Source organism: Martes martes (genome assembly GCF_963455335.1).
Source record: "Martes martes genome assembly, chromosome: 3".
NCBI classification, from domain to species: domain Eukaryota; kingdom Metazoa; phylum Chordata; class Mammalia; order Carnivora; family Mustelidae; genus Martes; species Martes martes.
Window position 1 is genome coordinate 138,148,046 of NC_137890.1, and position 24,040 is coordinate 138,172,085.

Sequence of the window (24,040 nt, forward strand, 5' to 3'; positions counted from 1 at the left end):
ATTTTAAAGATGAGAAAACTCAGGTCCCCAAAATGTTAAAACAAAAATCTCAGTTAATCATACACCACAGCTTCCATTTCCTCTCTACTTCAGATTTCTCCATCTTCTGAAGTTTGTGAAAGAAATCAGTCTAAGTTTGGAGAACACACACAAAACCAAGAAATTAATTAATATGACATTCAAGATAAGCTTTTCTCATTTTAGGTAAATGATCAGCTTTCTTTTTTTTAGTTTTGTTTTGTTTTTTATTTCTTTTCAGCTTAACAGAATTCATTGTTTTTTGTACCACACCCAGTGCTCCATGCAATATGCGCCCTCCTTAATACCCACCACCTGGCTCCCCCAACCTCCCACCCCCTGCCCCTTCAAAATCCTCAGATTGTTTTTCAGAGTCCATAGTCTATCATGGTTCATCTCCCCTTCCAATTTCCCTCAACTCCCTTCTCCTCTCCATCTCCCTATGTCCTCCCTGTTATTTGCTATGCTCCACAAATAAGTGAAACCATATGATAATTGCCTCTCTCTGCTTGACTTATTTCACTCAGCATAATCTCTTCCAGTCCCGTCCATGTTGCTACAAAAGTTGGGTATTCATCCTTTCTGAAGGAAGCATTAATACTCCATAGTGTATATGGACCACATCTTCCTTATCCATTCATCCGTTGAAGGGCATCTTGGTTCTTTCCACAGTTTGGCGACCGTGGCCATTGCTGCTATAAACATTGGGGTACAGATGGCCCTTCTTTTCACTACATCTGTATCTTTGGGGTAAATACCCAGCAGTGCAATTTCAGGGTCATAGGGAAGCTCTATTTTTAATTTCCTGAGGAATCTCCACACTGTTCTCCAAAGTGGCTGCACCAACTTGCATTCTCACCAGTAAGAATGGCCAAAATTAGAAAGACAGGAAACGTGTGTTGGAGAGGATGTGGAGAAAGGGGAAGCCTCTTACACTGTTGGTGGGAATGCAAGTTGGTGCAGCCACTTTGGAGAACAGTGTGGAGATTACTTAAGAAATGATCAGCTTTCTTAAGTCCATGATGACAACAGAAAGGATCAGAGAAGGGAACACAATTGCCGCTAAATTGCCTGCTTTTGAGATGCAAAATCCATTAACACTGACCTTGTGGTAGTTGCATTTGTCATTTACAATGTGAAAACATTTAGGGGTGCCTGGGTGACTCAACCAGTTATGCATCTGACTTGGGCTCAGGTCATGATCTTGGAGTCCGGGGATAAGTGGGGAGTGTGCTTCTCCCTCTCCCTCTCCCCCAGCTTGTGCACTCTCTCTCTCTCTCTCTCTCACACACAAATAAATGAATATAAATCTTTAAAAAATAGATAAAAATGTGAAAACATTTAAAAGAATATCCAGTTAATTATGAACTGGTCGTCTCCAATGAATAAAAGTACTTTTAAGAGATAAAATATGAACTTCATATACATGAAAGTTTATATAAGAATTTATTTTCTTAAATAATAGTAACTTGGAAAAGAATACATTAAAATGCATTGTATTTGTGTATCTCATTTATTTCTAAGTCTCTAGAGAATTTTCAAGGAGGGAAGAGGAATAGGAAGAACAAAGAAAGATATGACTTCAAATTCTACAGAAACATTACATCTTCCTGATTTAGTCAATCAAATGATTGGCAAACAGACAGATATAGTTAGCTATGACTACCCGAATATCAAGTAACTGAAAAGAACTGATTGTCATTATGCTTTGAAGAAGATGCATGTTTAAGGCAAAAAGCCATAGGTTATATGTGGAACAAAGTCTGGTAGCCAGGTATTTAGTCTGTAGTGTCTATCTTAGCTTAATTTTATTGTGCTTGGTTCCTAATTTTGTCACAGTGGTGTTTTACAGAACAATTTCAATTTTTATAATTGTTAATTAATATTATATTAATTATATTGGAGAAAATAAATATATTAACTATGTATATTAATTATTTTGGCAAGAATGCAATAACACCACTAACTGATGCTTAAACTGAATCTTAAAGGACAAATAAAATTATCAAGTTGAATAAAAAGAAGAGCATTCCAGACAAATGGCACAACTTCTACAAAAGCATGTGATATCAGTGACTTCAAAAGATATAAATCCCCACTCTTTTAATTTGATATAAATCCCCACTCTTTTAATTTGACTTCAAAAAGTATAAATCCCCACTATTTTAATTTAATATGCATTACAGACAAATGGCACAACTTATACAAAAGCATGTGGTATCAGTGACTTCAAAAGATATAAATCCCCACTCTTTTAATATTGATTAATTTCAAAAGATACAAATCCCCAAATGATTATAACATCCTCGTGAAGAAAGCATTAATACTATTACTTTCATTTTAAGTTTTTGTATGAGTCAATTCAGACACATTCAAGCTTTACAGTAAGGCAAAAGTAGAGCTAGAACTAGAACTAACATTTTATTTCTCTGATGGCAATCTGAGTGGTTAGTAACTGGATAATTCTAACTGTGCAGTCTGAAATTGTTAGTCCCTTAGCTGTCTGACTTTTCTCAGTTTTCCATATGATTGCAATAATAAGAACAACTAACAAAAAAGGAGGAGGAGGAAGTGGAGGGGAGGGGAACAGGCAGGGAGAAGAGGAGGAGAAGCAGTTTCAGGAGGACTAACATTCATTATAATGCTTGCAATGTGCCAGGCACAGTGCTAAAACTTTATAGATGTTTATTCATTAGAAATCCTCAAAAACAGAAGAGTATTCTGAGACTTAAAGAGACTCAGAAACTTTCCCAGAATCCTTAGCTATTAAGGGGTAGAGACTGGTTTGAAAGCAGGTCAATATGTTACACTGCAAAAGCATTATATTAGTTAACCATAAAACCTAAAACTCCTTAATTTACATTTAAAATACTTTAGTCTGGTTCCATCCTACTTATATACCTCAGGTAATATGAATTCTTATTGGTGTCCAGGCCATATTTTTTCCATGAACTTTTCATACTAATTCTCCATTTTGTTATTCAACAAAAATTCATTAAGTAGTTACCATCTGCCAGGCACTGTATTCATGTTAGCATTAAAGAAATAAGACACTGCCTTTGCCCTTAAACAGTTTATAGTCAAGACAAGAAAAATCATGGCTACAATGTAGAATGTATTGTGCTTCACTTAACTAGAATCCAGAGGAACATCAGGGAAAAAAAACTTAATTCACTCTGAAGGAATAGGCAATATTTCAATGGGAGGCAATGCTTAATCTAAATAAAACCTGAGGCATAACAGTGAGTCAGGCAAATACAAAGACAAATGAGGGGCCAAAGACATTATATGCAAAAAGGACAGCATTTTAAAAGGTTTGAGAGAGTCTGTCTCTAACTAGTAGAATTTAGACTAAGTTTAACTAAAGATGGCTAAGTTTAAATGTCACTTCCCCATTCCTCAAAAAATTACAAATAGAACTACCACATGATGCAGCAATTCTGCTTCTGGGTATATATCCAAAAGAAATAAAATCACGATCTCAAGAACTATCTGCACTCCTGTGTTCATTATCACTTTATTCGCAATATCCAAGATAGGGAAATAACCTAATTTGCCCAATGGTAGATAAACGGACAAAATAAATACAATGGAATATTATTCAGCCATGAGAAAGAAAGAAATCTTGCTATTTGTGCCAACATAGATGGACTGAGGGTATTATGCTGAATGAAATAATAAGTCAGACGGAGAAAGACAGATACTGATGTTCTTACTTATCCGAACTCTGAAAATTATCTTGAAAGTAATGAGGAGCCTTAGAATTAATTAAAGTAAGTACATGCCTGGGCGCCTGGGTGGCTCAGTGGGTTAAAGCCTCTGCCTTCGGCTCAGGTCATGATCCCAGGGTCCTGGGATCGAGCCCCACATCGGGCTTTCTGCTCAGCAGGGAGCCTGCTTCCCTTCCTCTCCCTCTGCCTGCCTCTCTGCCTACTTATGATCTCTGTCTGTCAAATAAATAAATAAAATCTTTTTAAAAGTAGGTACATGCCTATTCCTGGTTCACATTCAGAAAAGAGTATTAAGGCAGCTGAATGGTAATGAGTAGGTTGCTTTGGGGATGGGAAAATGGAAAAAAAAAGAAATATCAATTAAGAAATGATTATAATAGTTCAGGGGAAAAATGAATATGAATTCATACTAACGTCAAGACAATGGGGAATGGAAAGAAGGGATAAACTTTAGATTCCCTATGAGAAAGAAGGTACATAACTTGGTCAGTAATTGGATCTAAGATTAGGATAAAAAAAAAGTTGGAATAAAGATCAGGTCATTATGCTATGGAAAGCAAAGAGGTTTTGAAGATAAAATAATAAGTTAGTTTGGGACATAGCAAGTTTGAGATATTTATAAAAGAAATGAGCAGAGATGTCTAACAAGATGCAATGTCCGAAACACTAGAATGAGGTTAAGATGTAGATTTGAGCTATAGATTTGGAATTCTATTCTATTCTGAAATCACCAAGTGAAGCAGCAGTTCTCAATTCTGGCTGCTCATGAGATTCACTTGGAAAGCTTGCTGGAAATGTGGAAGCCTGGATTCTATCTCCATAGACTTTAGTACTTCTGAGATAAGGTTGGTGCCTCAGTGTTTAAAAAACTAAATATTCAATTCTGATGCACAGTCACAATTAAGAATCACTAGTGGGTAAGTTAAGTCATGAGTATAAATGAGTACATGATTTTCAAACAGTACATTGCACCGAATAGGGAAGATTCAGAAGAAATTATCAGAAAGATTATGACAATAATAACCATAATTTATGAAGCACTATGGCAGGAACTGTGCTAATGACTTTATATGTATTTTTGGTAGTGGAAGAGAAAACAAAAAAGAGTATAATGAAAGTAAGTTAAACCCTCTTCAAGAAGTCTTCCACAACAGTTTGTTTGCTTTGATATCTCTTGTCTCAAGTTTGGCATTTAGAATATACTAACTTACTCATGGCTATCTAATTCAAGTGTATATAATCCTAAGCAGTATAACACAATGGTTAAGAGCAAGAGCTCTGGAGCGAACTTTCCAGTTTGAATCCCCTATCTTCCTATCCTTTGCTGGCAATTTTAATCCTAGGCAAGCTACTCAGTGTCTTACCTATTATACTGTCTATAATTAAAGTATAATGTATACACACATATATACATGTGTGTACTAAATACGTATATGTATGTATACATGCATGTACTAAATGTGTGTGTAAATACGTAAGTTCCTTCCAGTGGAAAGTAATTCTAATAATTAATATTTGTTAAGCTAGACACTGTTTCAAGTACCTTATTTGTATTAATTGATTAATTCAGTTGATTCTCATTAGAACTCTAGAGATTAGCAATTTAGCATCCCCATTTTACAGATAACAACACTGAGGAAAACAGGGATCAGGTAATTTTCCTAAAACCAACACTGCCAGTGAAGTAGAAGATATGGGATCCAAACAAGGGAATCCAGGTCGATAACTAGCTGTTAACTACTATGCTATACTGCCTCCCTCTATACTTTGCAATAGACTCAAATTCTTATGAGATTGAATAAATATTAAAAAGAAGAAGAAAGGGGCGCCTGAGTGGCTCAGTGGGTTAAAGCCTCTGCCTTCGGCTCAGGTCATGATCCCGGGGTCCTGGGATCGAGCCCCGCATCAGGCTCTCTGCTCCACAAGGAGCCTGCTTCCTCCTCTCTCTCTGCCTTCCTCTCTGCCTACTTGTGATCTCTGTCAAATAAATAAATAAAATCTTTAAAAAAAAAAAGAAGAAGAAGAAGGAGGAGGAGGAGGAGGAGGAGGAAGAGGAGGAAGAGGAGGAGGAGGAGGAGAAGAAGAAAAAAAAAATAATGGGGGGGGCATCTAGGTGGCATAGTCAGTTTAGCGACTAACTCTTGGTTTCGGCTCAGGTCCTAATCTCAGAGTTGTAAGATGGAGCCCTGCATCAGGCTTCATGCTCAGCATGGAGTCTGCTTGAGATTCTCTTTCCCTCTCCCTCTCTCCAAAATAAATAAGTAACTCTTAAAAAAAAAAAAAAGAAAGAAATGGATAGGAATAAACGTACACATTTATATGCAGCACAAGAGGAGTTTGATAAAGGCATATCATTATCAATACCAATATTATCATTTTTGAAATTTTGAAAGGATTTAATCATTTTATCATTTTGAAATGATAATAATTTTTGAAATGATAATCACTAAATGTCTTTACCTACTTTTTTTTTTTTTTTTGAGAAAAAAATGTTCAAATGTTTTAAAGTTTTAAAGTAACCTAAAGCCCAATGATCTCCAAGGTTTCTCCCAGAAATGGATCATGATTCTAAACCAAGTACTAAAATTTTGTTGGGTCCCTATTATAAATATAACTCTTTTCTGGCAATGTGAAGCACAAGGATTAATAAAAACAACCTCACAAGATCTAGAAGATGGGGTTTTCAAGTAATTCAGACTTCTACAGGAAGAAACAGAAAATTCTCAATTATACGGGTCTGCTAAAAATAGAGCCAAAAGAGCTACTACATCCAGTTTCATTTTTACTCATGCTTGTGGTTTTCCTCGAGTTTCACTTCTGACATACTTTATATGGACAATGTGCTAGTAAAAGTAGTCAATTCCAATTTTTTTCACAATTCCCATGCACAAATACCATCTTCCTGGGTCTGATAACAAAGTCACACCCCAGCTGTCACATCTAAAGGAAATCTGCTCTTGGATGTTACCCAGCTTTTTTATTAACCATAGGCAATACTAAAATGCTTCTAGTGCGTGGAGGAGATTTAAAAGCGTTATTAAAAGTATTTAGCAATGATGGTTTACTTTATCATCTCTAAATGAACAAAGAGTAAAGTTAAAATAACCCTACGACTCCTGTGATTATAAATTGCATTTCTATTTCCAATTTTCCCAAAGACAAAGTCCTTATTATCCAAATATTCACCATAGTGACATGTATATTCATTATATTAAAATGATCCCACTAGATTGTCCTTGGTCTAGGAAATGTCAAAAATAAAGCCAAAGCTAAATCAGATTACCTACCAATAAAATAGAGTTTACATCAGGGACAAGCAGGAGGTCTCTTAGGATCTGAAATCTAGGACTTTTGAGTGGTTGTGGATAGACAGAAATGCTCTCACGTGCAATTTTGATAGAGAATTTTATTAAAATCCTTCATTTTGCTTCTACCCCCTACCTTGTCTACTAACTACTAAATCTACTCAGGAATTTAATTTTCATTTTCAAAGTCTCAAGAGGGTTAGAGCTCTAAGAATGACTGCAAAATATAGGTGCTGCTGTTTTGTTTTTTTATTTTATTTTCTTCCAAGAATAAGTAGATCAGCACAGAACTGTGCTCAGTTTAGAAATCATAATCTAACATTCAAGACTATACTATCTAGTCCTAACAAACCTTCCTATGTTAACCTGAATTACCCTACCAGGCTATAGCCAAAATGAATTACTCCATACTTTTCAAACATATTATTTGCTTTCTGCCTCCCTATCTCTGTGTGTGTTGTTTCTTCTGCCCAAAATGACCTTTCCCTATCTTGGCCAGTCTTCAAGGTCTACCTTCAAGGTCTACCTCAAATGATACCTTTTCCATACTTCCTTAATTCCTCATCTAGCCTCTCCTCTCTTCTCCCCACTCTGCTTGAAATATTCTGCCCACTGAATTCACAGCAGAATGATTTGTGCTCTTTCTTCTCTCTTTTGAATCTCCAACGCACTCACTACTTTGCGCATTCTCTTGCAATTATTTGTATTTAGTGTTTATAACACACTTAACTAGAATATCATTAAGATTCTGTATGTTTGTTTATTTGAAGAAACTGCATTGTGGGAGATTTGATTGACTCTGTGCCATTTGGGGGAAATATTTGCACATTGAGAAAATTGCTTAAGAGAAGAGAACTACAATGCCAAGTTACCATAAAATGTAACACTTATGCACTTACATTTCATCCAAATATCAAATTATTCACTTGGACTCTGGAGCTTGACAAAACAACATGGGTTTGAGGTGGACAGATCCACTTATATGTGGATTCTTTTTAAAGAAATACAGTAGAGTACTATAAATGTATTTTCTCTTCCTTAAGATTTTTCTTAACATTTTCTTTTCTCTAGCTCACTTTACTGTAAGAATACAGTATATAATACATATAAGAGACAAAACAGGTGTTAACTGACTGTTTATGTTATCAGTAAGTCTTCCAGTCAACAGTAGGCTCTTAGTACTTAAGCTTTAGGGAAGTCAAAGTTATGCACAGATTTTCAACTGCGCAAGAAATCAGTATCCCTAACCTTCTCCCCGAACCCCCGCCATTGCTCAGGGGTCAACTACAGATATTTTTACATTAATAAACACCAGCAATTCAAAATAGCATACTCTATCAAATAGGAACATGGATTATTATGTTCATATACAGTATTGTATTTATAACACATGTCATTTTAGTCTTTCATCTAGAATAAAAATATAAATTAACAAATAAAATTAAAAATTAAAACAAATCAACTTTCAGTGAAGGTTTTTGCCCTAGAAATTTTTAATGATTAAAAAGTAACTCAGATCACTAAATCTAAGCTATATAACTTCTCTATTATTTTCCTTAAACATGAATATTTACTCCTAAATTTTAACCTTCAACAACTAAAGGACACTTGACAAGGTCCAGTAATTTTTGTCATGAATGAAGTAGTTGGTATAACATAAGAAGGAAAAGAATCTGTACATAGACTACTAATAAAAGTTTAAGTCAGCCTAGCAAGCAGATGCAAAAAAAAAACTTTAAACACACTTTTCATCAAATCACAATTCCTATAGTCAGTAATGTTAGAATTTAATCAGATATAGAATATTTTTCTTTGTTTGAATTTTTATAGCCATCTTTATTCCAGTATACTCTATGTTTTTAACTGAATTCCTTATTTAATAAGGAGAATGAAGAAGAGATAACAAAAGTGAACTGCATGGCTACCATTACCAACACCTGCCAATTGTCCATCCTAGCTCATAGAATGTGTATACTAATGTATTGTCAACAAATAATTTTGGTAATAATGTGCTTGTTATACACCAGATAGTCTTACAAATGTTTTATATACATTATCTCACTTAGTCTTCACAACAACTCTTTGAGGTAGGTACATTATCTCTATATTACAAATGAGAAAACTGATACCCAGAAATATTAAGTAATTTGCCCAAGATCATACAGTTGGTAAACGGTATTAATTAAGGTCTCAACCCAATGAATGTAGCAGCTCAAACACTTAACCACCATTACTTACCACCTCTTACTGCACCCAGCTAGCTATTACAAACGAGAAAAAAAAATTGCCTATCAATTTTCTGTTGCTCTAATACAAGAAAACAGGTACTTTGGAGGCACTATTGGGCAGCATGTGCTAGTTTAGGATTCTGGGAGAAACAAGGGTTTTCCACCTGCTGTACCCACCTCTCTATCACTTTCAGCCAGCATACTGGTATGAAAGAGATAAGAACTTGTGTCTGGATATCCAACACCTAGCTGGCTAAAGCCTACCTCCAAACAAGTTCCTCTCAGTCCCCTTCTCAAAACATGAAGTGAATCCTATTCCCCCCATTTTATTGAAAAAACTCCCCAGTGGCCTAGTCAGCATCAAACACTCCCAAACCTGCTACTCTTTCTTTCTAAAGTTTAATCTCTATGAAATCAAATCTCCCTCCATAATACATGATTAGATTGGCCTGGTCACATTCTTGTTTTGAGCTCATTCCTGATGTCCCTGCTTCTGTTTCCTACCAATGGGCTAGATCCACCTTACTCTTAGCAACAATTGCCATCTATAGCCTATAAAACACACAAAATTATTTTATTGATTCACAGTTTATAATGCCTTGGTACAACAAATTACACATTATAAAGGAATTTAATGCAGTTGTTAAAATTATGAAATGCTTAATTATACGTTTTGACCCAATCTTTTATTGCCCTAATACCAAGAAATTTACATGAAAAGAAAAAGAGTTATACATAACTTATCCAAGGATTTATCAGTTTATATGAAGTTAAAACTGATTGTACATATCATCTTTGAAAAGTCAATTCAAAATGTAAACATGGCTCATTGTGTACATTTTTTCATAATCTCCTTGAAAGCAAGAAACAACTTTTTCTTTTCTGTATTTCTCACAACACCAAACACAGTATTGCACAAATGATCCGCTTCTACGTAACGCTGACTGAACTGAATGATACTCAAATAGTTTTTAGACAGCTTAGCTTTACAAACCTTCATAATGTAAAATGAAATGCTTATGTAAAATAGTAAAGACAGAGTCAGCCATTGTAAAAAGCAGATGACCAATCATTCCTAGGCAGATTTCTAATCAATTCCTTTCAAAAGGTCAAGATTATCTTGCCGCACAGGGAAAAAGGTTGACATTAAATTTAACTGTCTGTGACATTCTGACCAATCTTTACTTTTTAAGGTAATGCATTTCGACATAGCAACAGAGAGAAATTTTTCTCTGATTTGTAAAAGAAATGACAATCTAAGATAGTAATTTTTTCACCTTACAAAATTATTGAGATATCCTGTAAGTGCCACTAAAGGAAAGTAACCAAAAATCTTTATAGTTTGATTCCTTGAAAGGCTATAAATCCAGTGAAAAATAGCAGAATGCTGTAAAACCAATACCTAGAGGAATCCCAAAGCAATGCCAAGAAACAGAATGTACTCATAGCGACTAATACATGCAAATACTGGAAATAAATTCTAACAGATTAAACAGGTTTTGTAGCAACTAAAAGGTATATTCAAATCATTCCAAAACTAATCAAGCTTAAGAATATGGCAATCTTCCCTACTAATAAGAATATAAGCTGGCTGAGTAGCCTGAATAACATATAAATTATAGCTAATATCAGTAGGTATAATTTTTTAATGTGTTTTTAATTAAAAAGGAGAAACTAACCCCTTAACTGAATTAGATCACTGTTTTAGACTTTCAATTCTGTCTTCTGATAAACATATTCATTTTTATTACTATAGCATCACCTTGATGAGGCATTAAGTCCTAACCATACTACAGAATTATGAAGACAAAACTATCTTTCTGATGAGAAATGCTGCAACATTGTTTTTCTTATTTTATATGGAATACCTGGTCAAATATCTGACAAGTCCTCTAAAGTTAAGGAAGAAATATGCATAATATAAAAAATAAAATATCTTTTCTTCAAAATTGGGATGTCAAACACAGGCACATTTTCTTGCCCTACTATGTCATTCTGAGAGAATGCTATAACAAAGTTAAATGCATTATAACTTGATAAAAATAGTTTAAATAAATAGCAGAGCTTCAGAATAAAATGGACATATAAATCCAAATTCTTTGCTATGATGATTCTCTATTCTTTGTAATTAACATGTTTAATGTAGTCAAGTCTTTTCATTTTGAAAATGAAAGTAAGCTAATGCGGAGTATCTCTGGATCAAAAAATCTTAAATAAGCCCAAATGTCACAAGCATTCTTTGTAAAAAAACAAAAGCAAAAACAAAAACAGATTTATCATCTGCTTTCAGCTACAAGCAATGCCTTAAGCAGATATCTACATTAAGAGGACCAAGAGCATCATTATCTCAATATCTGAGAAATAATTTAAATTTATGCCTTTTAAAACAGTTTAGATACTGAAATACAAATTTCAGGCAATCAGCTCATAGCTCAGATGCTGGTAAACATGATTCTACTCAACAAACTTGTATTGCTGTGGGGTTGCACACTACAATGGTAGCAACATCATTTCTGTGCTTAAGAAATTCCAGATAAAAATTTTTTTAATATGTCACTATCTATAAGCAGCTAGCTACAAGGTATCCTTACCAGTTTGAACAAATTATGCAATTTTTATCATTCAAAATAAGAGATGCAGTTTGACTGTATTCAAGCTTAATCTGGAAAAATCTGTAGAGCTCCAAATCTTGCTTTTAATCACCAAAAAGAATCATTACTTACTCCCCGCTTCCCAAAAAAAGAAAGCTCAAGTAAACATGAATTCAAACACACACACACACACGCATTTCTAAAATTCATATTGTTTAGCTGGTGTCGATTACTATAAATATCACTTGTTCAAATATCCTAAGAAAAACCTGATAATAATAAACAATTACATCTATTAATATATTCTATATGACTAAGAGCTAGAAAAAGCAATAACTCTACAATCTAATAGTATCATCATAATTCATGAGGTCATACCTGATGACTTAGAGATTGAAAAGGCTCACAGGTTCCAGACTGCATGACCTTTCTATTTCCAGAAACCCCTAAAGATTGCATTTCCTGTCTTATAAAAGAGAATCACAGCCATCTCTATGTCTCAGCATCTTCAGGGCTAGTGAAGAAAACATCAAACAGCAGATCTGTCCATCAGTATCTGTTTAAGTCATCAAGAAGATATCAAATCACATATATTGTTTATCGTCTCCCCTTTGCAGTTACAAACACCCCGTATTAAGGGACGATGACACAGTTGTATTTGCTGAAGCTGCTAATGCTGTCTGAAAACAGTAAGCTTACTGCTTGGAGCAATTCTGCATCATCCAAACAGAGAATGAGCCACATCCTTTAGGTTTCCCACTTCTGCTACTATAAAAATTTCACTTGCCAAAAAGAGTTTGATTTTGTCAATCCTTTAAAAAATAAGCAATGTTCTACTTAATTAAGTATCAAATGTGTCTGCTGCAAATGCCATGTTAAAATCTCAATTCTTAATTATTAGGCAGTTCTCTTCATACATGACTAAGCTTTAGTATAATGATTTAATAAGCAAATTGTACTCTCTCTCTCTTTTTTTTTTTTTTTTTGTACTCTCTTTTAAAGGGAACTTCCCTATCATTATTTATCCAACCCATCAAAATTAGATGCCCTTAAAAATGAAGAATTTTTTTTTCTGGCAGTCTTTGAAAACTGTGTTTAACAGTTGATAAATAGATAAAAGTATATTTATTTTTAATTCTCAAGACCTTCATTTTTAAAAAACGATTTATTTATTTATTTGAGAGAGAGAGCTGGTGGGGGGGTGGTGCAGAAGGGGAGAGAGACAGTCTTTTAAGCAGGTTCTGTGCCAAATGAGGAGCCCAACACAGGGCTCCCTTCATGGCCCTGAGATCACAACCTGAGCCAAAATCAAGAGTTAGACCCTTAACTGACTGCGCCATCCAGGGGACCCTCAAGAACCATTTTTATTTCATGCTCTCTAGACCAACATGCTTCAAATAAAAATAACTCTTATATTTTAATGTCTTCTTCTAAAGAGTTTCACATACACAACATGCCATTGTCATATTCCAAAACTGCATGGCTAAACCTAGGAATGAAACCTAAATCAGCTACTGGCATTTTTATAGTGATTTTTCACTGCATCTTATTTGTGTTCAACAAGGTTCTTATAATGCTTTCTTTCACCACAACATAATGGAATCAGGATATTTAAGATTGTTAAAGTAGTCTGATAACAAAGAAACAAGATCTTCTAAAATGATAAATGGAAATATTTTCTTGGGGGGGGCTCTAAATCCTAAATTCTAGTTAGTTAACAAACAGTGTAATATGGAAATATTTTCTTTACCATGTGACAACAGATTGCATTTTATAAATACAACAAAAAATAGGCTAAAATCATAATCAATTTAACTGAATTCAAAATTAAGACACAGAGCGTCTGGGTGGCTCAGATGGTTAAGTGTCTGCCTTCAGCTCAGGTCATGATCCCAGGGTCTTGGGATCGAGCCCCACATGAGGCTCCCTGTTCAGTGGAGAGTCTGCTTTCCCTTCTGCCTTTCTCCCCTGCTCATGCTCGCTCTCTCTCTCTCTCCCTCAAATGAATAAATAAAATCTTTAAAAAATAATAAAAATTTTTTAAAAAAACAAAATACAAAATTAAGACACCAAGTACAATGTATTATTGTCCTAAAACAGCCTTTACATTAAGTATAGCCTGAGTTAATGAACACTTTATTTATGTACCTATGAAAATAAACTAAATTATATACCTATGAAATAAACTAAAAGAAATTTAATGATAGCTAAAGTGCTTACAGAAAATGTTTCAGATAAATGTAGACTAATAGCTCAGTATAATTTCCCTTCTCCCACTCATGATTTTTGATGGGTATGATATGTATTATCATGGAGACTAACCAAAATGAATCTTAAAGATTGGACTTCTTCAAGAAGCTGGGGGGTAGAGGGAAAGGCAGGGGAACTGGGAAGGGAGAGGAGATGTTGGTCAAAGAGAAGAAAATTCCAGTTAGAAGATAAATAAGTCCTGGGGATCTAATGTGCATCATAGTGATTATTGTTAGTAATATAGTATTACATACTTGAAAGTTATACCATGGTGATAATTATTTTGCTATATGTAAGGGTATGAAATCAACATGTTGCACACATCAAACTTACACAACAATACATGTCAGTTATATCTCAATATATCTGGGAAAAACAGTTACCACACCTTAAATATATACTATTTTTTTGTGAAAAATAAAGAAATTAGGCTTCTTTAAGAGCCTGATCACACAACCCCTTTAGAGAAATTACTACCTCTAACTGTGCAAGTCCAGACAAAGAATTTGGTATTTTGGCTGTATGTATACAATCACACACCTGGATGAAAATTATATGTAGGGAAACATGATTTATCTATGCAGTATTTCCTCTCTTGTTATAATCAAAACAGGAACTCAGTCTTGAAGACCTGTTTTCTCAATAAGATCCTCCTAAACTACATCATCTTCCTTTCTACATCCATTCTTCAATGTATAAAATATAAAACCCATTCTATGCGTCAGACACGGTATAGGTGCTAGGGACTTCATGGCAACACAAAATATGCCATCACAGAAGCAGATAATTAAACAAGTTTTAAACACGTTTTGTTATAACAGAAGAATTAGGAGGCAATGTAAGAACAGTAACAGGACCCCTGACCCTGGTCTAGGGATCAGGAGCATCTCCTTAAGCAAGTATTGTTGAAACTGAGAAGCAGGTCACATTCAGGGAATGGTAAATACAAGCGGTTGGACAATGAAATGGGACAGAAGGGAGAGATTAGGCTAGAAGAATGAGCCAAAGACCAAGCATGGGAAGCCTTAGAATCCATTTAAAGTTTAGAAGCCACTGAGCTTTATCCTTAGGGGAATGAGAAGCCATCAAACATAACCAATTCTATGGTATAGAAATGAGTGTGTAAAACAAAACTAGAGGAAGAAAGGCAAGTTATATGATTTGGGGCAGGGGATAATTATGGCCTGAACAAAAGTGTTAGCAGTAGAAATGGAAAGAAATCTATAGACTCTAGAAATGCTTTTTAGTTAAAAGGGATAGAATTTGGAGATTGAATGTGAAAAATGAGGGAGAAAGAAATGTATGATTTGTTCCTAACCTCCTCTATTATTACAGATTTCATTTTGACAATCAATATACTTTCATCACATGCTCTGTTGTGTTGTTATTTATCTTTTGCATATGTATATGTCTGGTTTTTATAAAATAGCCAGAAAATTGTGAAGACTTATTTTCTCTTCGTGTCTTCTCATAATGTGCATAACAAAGTTACTATAAATGACTAAATAAATTAGAAATAAACAGAACATTGAGTTTTCTTTCACATATTTTGTTAAAACAGATATAAACTTTGTTTTCATGTCCATTATTAATTAGTATATATAATCTAATTTTCTTCAGTGTTTTCTTGCCAACACACTTAATCTCTGCAATAAAAATATGAAATCTGGAATACAAAGCTTTTACTTTCTCTACCCTCTAGTTGACAAAATTATTTAACTGGAAAAGTTATGTATTTATAATTCATTACTTGACCACTTAATAATAATTTAGCATGGACTAACCACCTAAAACTAATAGATACTTATTTTTGGATAACCATTGCTCTGTGAAAAAATTATTCATACAATGTGCTATTCATAGCAGTGTAATGAAGGTATTCTTGTAATAATAAGACACAATCCTTCTACATTTTTCCTATCTCTCTTTGATAAAACAGATGAAGACCAGCCAAAGCATAACAAAGGAACCCCCTTGGTCTGAATGAAGAAAGAACCAAAAGAGTGAAAAGCATAAATCAAAAGTAACTTTATGTAGTTAGTGATTTTTTGAATGTCAGACTATACCAAATAATAAACGGTCAGCATCTTAAAAACAGGAAGAACTTTACAATAATTAACACATATTTTACTTCTATTTTTCACCTTTCAGGGACCATGTGATCCAAAGCACTCATTTTCCAGATAAGGTAACTGAAATTTAGAGAAGTAAAGTGGCTTGTCCAAATAGTAAAACCAAGGCCATAATTCAGTATTCCTGTCTCCTAGTTTCACATTTTCCACAAAAAAATCAGCCTTTTAATTATATCTTTGTAATAAATAACATACTTTATCTTCATTAGTTAAAATAACTTCCAATTTAATATTGTTTCATATATTTTTCATATATGGTTGTGAAGCATAGTAAATACTTCAGAAACATACCCATAAGAATCAAGTTTTTAATATTAAAGTTTATTTTATCATAGAGCATCTATTTTTTATTTTTACTTAGAAAACTTATTTCAAAGAATACCTCTGAAACACCTAAATAATTCACTTTGTTTTATTTACCACTGCTTTAAAAAGTGTAAATTAGTTCAACTTTTCAAAGTAATTTGGCAAAGTATATTAAGACCCTTAAAAATATTTAATCTTTTCTAGTATATCCAGTAGAGAGAATCTGTCCAAAGTAAATAATGCAGACTAAGGTTTATGCACAAAGATGTTTGGTGCTACATTATAAGAAGAGAAAAAAACAGGAATATAAGAAAAAGGTTAATTAAATTATCACATAACAAAAATGAAATGCCACGTAACCACTGAATATTATGAATGAAAGATGTTAATGACAAAGGAAAATATAGATCATAGAATATTAAGTGAAAAACAAGATCCCAAATATACTTATGTGGTACAATCACAACTATGTAAAATATACACTGAAAAAACAGATGAAATCATGAATTTTAAAAGACAGTCCCCAATATGACTCATTTTATAAGTATATACACCAGAGTTCATGTTTTTCTAATAAAAATAGGAAAAAGTTTCTGAGAAGTATTTTAAAGTTGAAAAACTACTCTTGTTCCTCATGTTCTCCCTCTTTCCACTAAAATCATGCCTCAAATTTCAGTCTTCCTAATGTTTTACTCATATTTCTGCTCTAATTTAATGAAAATATTCAAATCTACTTCTATTGGATTATCTATATTTTAAAAATAATTCTTGAGGGGTGCCTGATGGCTCAGTCAGTTAACCATCCAACTCTTGATTCTGGCTCATGTCATGATCTCAGGGTCATGAGCTCAAGCACCAAATTGAGTGTAGAGCCTACTTAAGAGTCTCTCCCTCACCTTTTGCCCCTACCCCACTCATTCTCTCTCTCTCTCAAAAAAAAAAAAAAAAAATCGATGCACCTTGTATATCATTTATTACTATATGTGCATGTAACTGTTTGTTTTCATACTATTTCTTTTGGGTTAATGCTGGAACAGACTGCTTCACACCAGCTTCAATATTATATGAAAAAAAACGAGAGATTTTTTTTTCTATAACAATGTTTAATAGCTAAATGGTATTCTACCAGAAAGAGGCACCACACTGTATTTAACAAATCCTTATTCTTAGACATTTCAGGGTTTTTTTTCCCATTTTTCAATATTATAAAATAATAGTATAATAAATATCTTTCCAGAAATAGCCTTATACATATCCTCTATTTCATCAGGATAAATTATAGTATGTAAACTTACTGGATCAAAGAATATAAAAAATTTTTGAAGTTTTGGACAAAAGTTGCCAAATTACCTTCCACAAAGGTTATATCCATTTACATTCTCCAACAAAAATATCTTATTTCCGGGGCACCTGGGTGGCTCAGTGGGTTAAAGCCGCTGCCTTTAGCTCGGGTCATGTTCCCAGGGTCCTGGGATCAAGCCCCGCATGGGGCTCTCTGCTCGGTGGGGAGCCTGCTTCCCTTCCTCTCTCTGCCTACCTCTCCTTCTACTTGTGATCTCTGTCAAATAAATAAATAAATAAAATCTTAAAAAAAAAAAATCTAATTTCCTCATTACCTTGCCAGAACTGGGTATTATCACATACCACATAAGCTTTATGTAGAATAATAGTCTCAATATGTTAATACCAAAATAAAGGAAAACTGGGCATTCATTAAGACAAAAGCTGAAATTAAGGATAATTAAGCCAAATACAGTTTTGTTTATAGTTTTGTTTATACATTTTCTAACAACAATAACAAAAACCTAGAAAAAATAAGCTTCCCTCTTTCTATACATGTACACAAAGATATAATACCGGTCCCTAAGAAATATACCCAATGATTGTAAAGCAAAACAACTTTGGAATAAATAGTACGAAAATATGGCAAAGCTAACTAACTAAGAACCAGTGTAGCATAGAAAAAAATAAAAATTAAAAAAATAAATAAAAACCAATGCAACATAGGAAATGTAGTCAATAGTGCCATAATAACTTGGTGTGGTGACAGAAGGTAATTATACTTAATCATGGTGAGCACTGTGTAACACATAGAATTGTCAAATCACTATGTTTTACACCTGAAACTAATATAACATTGTATGTCAACTATACTTCAAATTTAAAAATGCAATTATAAATAGGAAATTAGTCTTTATTTTTTCTCTGTGACATCTATGGAATAAATGAACCTAGACAGGAAGAATCATTCACCCAGTGCAATTCTACTGCACTCTTCCAAAATATGACACACAAACATACAAACAGAAAGATGGATTTTTATGGTCTTAAGAAAACTTTCAAATTGTTATTAAGTATACCTTTAATCAAGAAACCACTCAGGAAGAAAGAAAGAAAGAAACCATTCAGAAGAACCAAAATACCATGTGTAAAGAAAAATTCTGTGTGCGTGTAAACTTATTCTTTCCAAATACCATTTATTCCAGGGCTAAGTAAATGTGGGGGAAACATAAATAAAAATTCACAATGGCTTGAACTTTAAAAGATTTCACTGATTAAAAAATGAATGAAATGATGATCTTTGAATGAAATTTTCCAGTAGATTTACCCATTATTAAAATGTAATTTTGGGGAACCTGGGTGGCTCAGTGGGTTAAAGCCTCTGCTTTTGGCTCAGGTCATGATCCCAGGGTCCTGGGATCGAGTCCCACATCGGGCTCTCTGCTCAGCAGGAAGCCTGCTTCCTCCTGCCTCTCTGCCTGCTTGTGATCTCTGTCTGTCAAATAAATAAATAAATAAAATATTTTAAAAAAATGTAATTTTGGTAATACTAAACTTGTACATAAAGGGACAGTTATGTAGAATTGAAGACAGAACTATCCTTTTTAATTTCAGTGGAGATTGGTTCACAGGCCACAAACAAATATGATTTTTTAAAAAGATTTATTTATTTTACTCATAAAACCCTAAGATACCTAGGAATAAACCTAACCAAAGAGGCAAAGATCTGTACTCAGAAAACTATAGAACACTCATGAAAGAAATTGAGGAAGACACAAAGAATTGGAAAAACATTCCATGCTCATGGTTTGGAAGAAAAAATATTGTGGAAATGTCTATGCTACCTAGAGCAATCTACACATTCAATGCAATCCTATCAAAATACAATCAACTTTATTCACAAAGCTGAAACAAATAACACTAAAATTTGTTATGAAACCAGAATAGACCCAAGATAGCCAAAGGAATGTTGAAAAAGAAAACTAAAGCTGGTGGCATCACAGTTCCAGTCTTCAAGCTCTATTACAAAGCTGTAATCAAGTCAGCATGGTACTGGCACAAAAACAGACACACAGATCACTGGAACAGAATAGAGAACCCAGAAATGGACCCTCAAATCTACAGTCAACTAATCTCTGATAAAGCAGGTAACAATATCCAATTGAAAAAAGACAATCTCTTCAGCAAATGGTGTTGGGAAAATAGGATAGCCATCTGCAGAAAAATGAAACTGGACCATTTCCTTACACCATACATGAAAATAGACTCATGGATGAAAGACCTAAATGTGAGACAGGAATCCATCAAAATCCTGGAGGAGAACACAGGCAGCAACCTCTTCGACCTCGCTCTCAGCAACTTCTTGCTAGACATGACTCCAAAGGCAAGGAAAACAAAGACAAAAATGAAGTATTGGGACTTCAAGATAAAAAGCTTTTGCACAGCAAGGAAACAGTCAACAAAACTAAAAGACAACTGATAGAATTGGCGAAGATATTTGCAAATGTCTTATCAGATAAAGGGCTACTACCCAAAATCTATAAAGAATTCATCAAACTCAACATCCAAAGAACAAATAATCTAATCAAGAAATGGGCAGAAGACATGAACAGACAATTCTCCAAAGAGACATACAAATGGCCAACAGACACATGAAAAGATACTCAAGATCACTCGGTATCAGGGAAATACAAATCAAAACCACAGTGAGATACCACCTCACATGGGTCAGAATGGCTAAAATTAACCACTCAGGAAATGACAGAAGTCGGTGAGGATATGGAGAAAAGGGAAACCTCTTACACTATTGGTGGGAATGTAAGCTGGTGTAGCCACTCTGGAAAACAGTATGGAGGTTCCTCAAAAAATAAAAAATACAGCTCAGTAACAGCACTACTGGGTATTTGTCCCAAAGATACAAGTGTAGTGATCCAAAAGGGAACCTGCACCCCAATGTTTATAGCAGCAATGTCCACAATCGCCACACTATGAAAAGAGCCCAGATGTCCATCAACAGATACATGGGTAAAGAATATGTGATAGATAGATACCATAAAAAAAAAGAAATAATGAAACATTGCCATTTGCAACAATGTGGATAGAACTGGAGAGTATTATGCTAAGCGAAATAAGTCAATCAGAGAAAGACAATTATATGATTTCACTCACATGTGGAATTTAAGAAACAAAACAGAGGTGCATAGAGGAAGGGAAGGAAAAATAAAACAAGACATAATCAGAGAGAGAGACAAATCATAAGAGACTCCTAAGCATAGGAAACAAACTGAGAATTGCTGGAGGAGTTGCTGAATGGTGGAGGGACAGGGGAACAGAGTGATGGGCATTAAGGAGGACACATGATGTAATGAGCACTGGGTGTTATATACAAACGGCAAATCACTTAACTCTACCTCTGAAACTAACAATACACTATATGTTAATTAATTGAATTTAAATTTCAAAAATTAAAAAAAGAGATTTATTTATTTTATTTTAAGGAGAAAGAGAGAGAGTGTGTGTGTGCATGTGTGAGTAGAAGAGGGACAGAGGGAGAGAATCTTTAAGCAAACTCCCTGCTGAGCGTGGAGCCTGACAAGGAACTCAGTCTCACAACCCATGACATCATGACCTGAACTGAAACCAAGATTTGGGCACTTAACTGAGCCACCCTGGTGCCCTTGAATACATTTTTTAAAGATTTTATTTATTGGGGCGCCTGGGTGGCTTAGTGGATTAAGCCTCTGCCTTCAGCTCAGGTCATGATCTCAGTGTCCTGGGATTAAGCCCCGCATTGGGCTCTCTGCTCAGCGGGGAGCCTGCTTCCCCTCTCTCTCTGCCTGCCTCCCTGCCTACTTGTGATCTCTCTCTCTCTGTCAAATAAATAAATAAAATCTGTGGGGTCAAGGAAACCAATAATTTGAACTTAGAAATTAACCATGAAAATCTTCACAAGAGTTCAGACCCCTCAACTCCCATTAAACTCGTATGTACAACTCATATGTTTGCACTGTTCTTATATGTACAGTTTTTCCCCCCAATATACTTCATGATGCCTGAGGCCTGACCCATCTTTTACTTCCTTCTTTTTAATTTTTTTAAAGATTTTATTTATTTGACAGAGAGAGAGATCACAAGAAGGCAGAGAGAGAGGGGAAGCAAGCTCCCCGCTGAGCAGAGAGCCCGATGTGGGGCTCCGTCCCAGGACCCTGAGATCATGACCTGAGCTGAAGGCAGAGGCTTAATCCACTGAGCCACCCAGGCGCCCCAACCTAAATACAATTTTTAACAGCCAAAAAAAACAAAAACAAAAACAAAAAACCAAGAACCCCACACTGAAATAAATTAAAACAACACATAGATCACCCTTTTATTTGTCAAAAGGACACAGAGGTCTATGGTTAAAAGCACAAGCTATAGAAACAGACCGTGAAGTTCAAATCCTGTTTCTATAACCCTGGGTTCTCTAAGTAACTTCTGCCTCATTCTTTATATGTAAAATAATGAATATCCTGCTATGGTTGTTACAAGAATTATTTGTGATAAATACGTGTGAGGCAGTTAAAATAGTGCCTGGCACAGAATAATTGCTGAATAAATTTTTGCTCTTATTCTAAGAAATTGGCTTTAGTATTCCCTTCCTCCCCAAAAAAGAGACAAGAAAGTAAAGAAAAAATGGTATAAGATTATGAAACAATCAGAAGTATATATATAACTGAGTATTCAAGACCTGAAGATGGTAATGTAGATACTTCAGATAACTATGCAGACACAGAATAATTTTTTTTTTAATTTGGGATATAACACAACTTTATTACTAATGGCTTGGGAGTCAGACAAACTTTGATTAAATCTTTAATTCACCAGTTACTGACCATGAGCACATTGCTTAAGCTCCTAGCCTCAGTCTTCTCATCTGCAAAATTTTAGTTAATAATGTTATCTATCTCATAAAATTGTTTGTAAAGTTAAATAAGAAAATATATATAAGGCAATTAGCATAGTCTACCAGTATAAAAGATCAAGAAAGGGAAAAGATGAATCAATGAATCATTGAAAAAGTTGGTAAGCTAAAGTTATGGGTAAAGTACATAATAGAATATAACCAGTTCCTTTCCCCTTACCATATCCAATGGCCATTTCTCTACCCCCATTATTCTCAATTTTGGCAGCATTTGCTTCACAATCCTGGCATAGGGTAGTTACTAAATAAATGTAATTGATATGTTAATGACCAGCTAGTCACCAAATCTGCAACTTGTTTTTAGTCTTTATTATTTTCAACCTATCTAAAATTACTTTTACGGGCGCCTGGGTGGCTCAGTGGGTTAAGCCTCTGCCTTCGGCTCAGGTCATGATCTCAGGGTCCTGGGATCGAGCCCCACATTGGGCTCTCTGCTCGGCGGGAAGCCCATTTCCTCCTCTCTCTCTGCCTGCCTCTCTGCCTACTTGTGATCGCTCTCTGTGTCAAATAAGTAAATACAATATTTTAAAAAAATAATAAAAAATAAGATAAAATAAAATTACTGTTACTACCTAGTCAAAAACTCTTTACAAATGTTCTGCTCTAGCATTTGATGACCTCTGTGGTCTCACACTGATAGACCTTTCCAATCTTAGCAGTCGTCTTTATCAGTTGTCTGATAGTCTATTACATCCAGTGTCTCACCATTCCCAATAATCATTCTGTACTTGAAAGCCTTTAACTTTGCTTGTGCCATTAAGTACAGATCTTGGTTCAGATCTTGGTGTTGTCATTTTTTAACTGTGGCATATTTTACAAGTTATAATACTTCCGTGGACCTCCACTTCCCTATTAGTACAGTGGAGATAAGAGTACCCAATGTAGTGTTCTTTGAGGATTAGAGGAATTAAAAATATATAGTGCTTAATTCACTCAGTGCCTACCTACAACATAATAATAGAACTTAACAACTGCTTCTGCTATTGTTGTTGGAATGCATGTTTCTTCCCTCATTCCATGTATCTAGATCTTACCTACTGACCAAAGTTTAGGAAAACACATCATCCATGAAGTGTTCCCTGATCACATGCTCTTGGTCTTACCTCTCTCAGCTCTTGAATTCTCAACTTTCCTTCCTGAATTCCCTGAAACATTTGCGCTTTCTTTTAGAGTTACAAATAGCCTTATTTTATCTCTCATTTTCAATTACTAAGCTCCTTAAAACAAAACTTTGGGTA

General features: G+C 34.5%; 1 protein-coding gene across 8 annotated transcripts in view; it reads right to left on the bottom strand.

Moving 5' to 3' along the window:
* SLC4A10 (solute carrier family 4 member 10) overlaps window positions 1–24,040 on the bottom strand; it is a gene marked incomplete at both ends in the record, with an annotated part of 302,735 nt that overhangs the window by 207,121 nt on the left and 71,574 nt on the right. For 3 of the 8 annotated variants that reach the window (XM_080799607.1, XM_080799611.1, XM_080799606.1), the window contains one exon: window positions 12,252–12,332. The exons of the other annotated variants lie outside the window; for them this stretch is intronic. In XM_080799607.1, coding sequence (XP_080655733.1) covers window positions 12,252–12,332 — 81 coding nt within the window. Of the gene's footprint in view, window positions 1–12,251; window positions 12,333–24,040 lie in introns of those variants that run through there. 8 annotated transcript variants of the gene reach the window in all.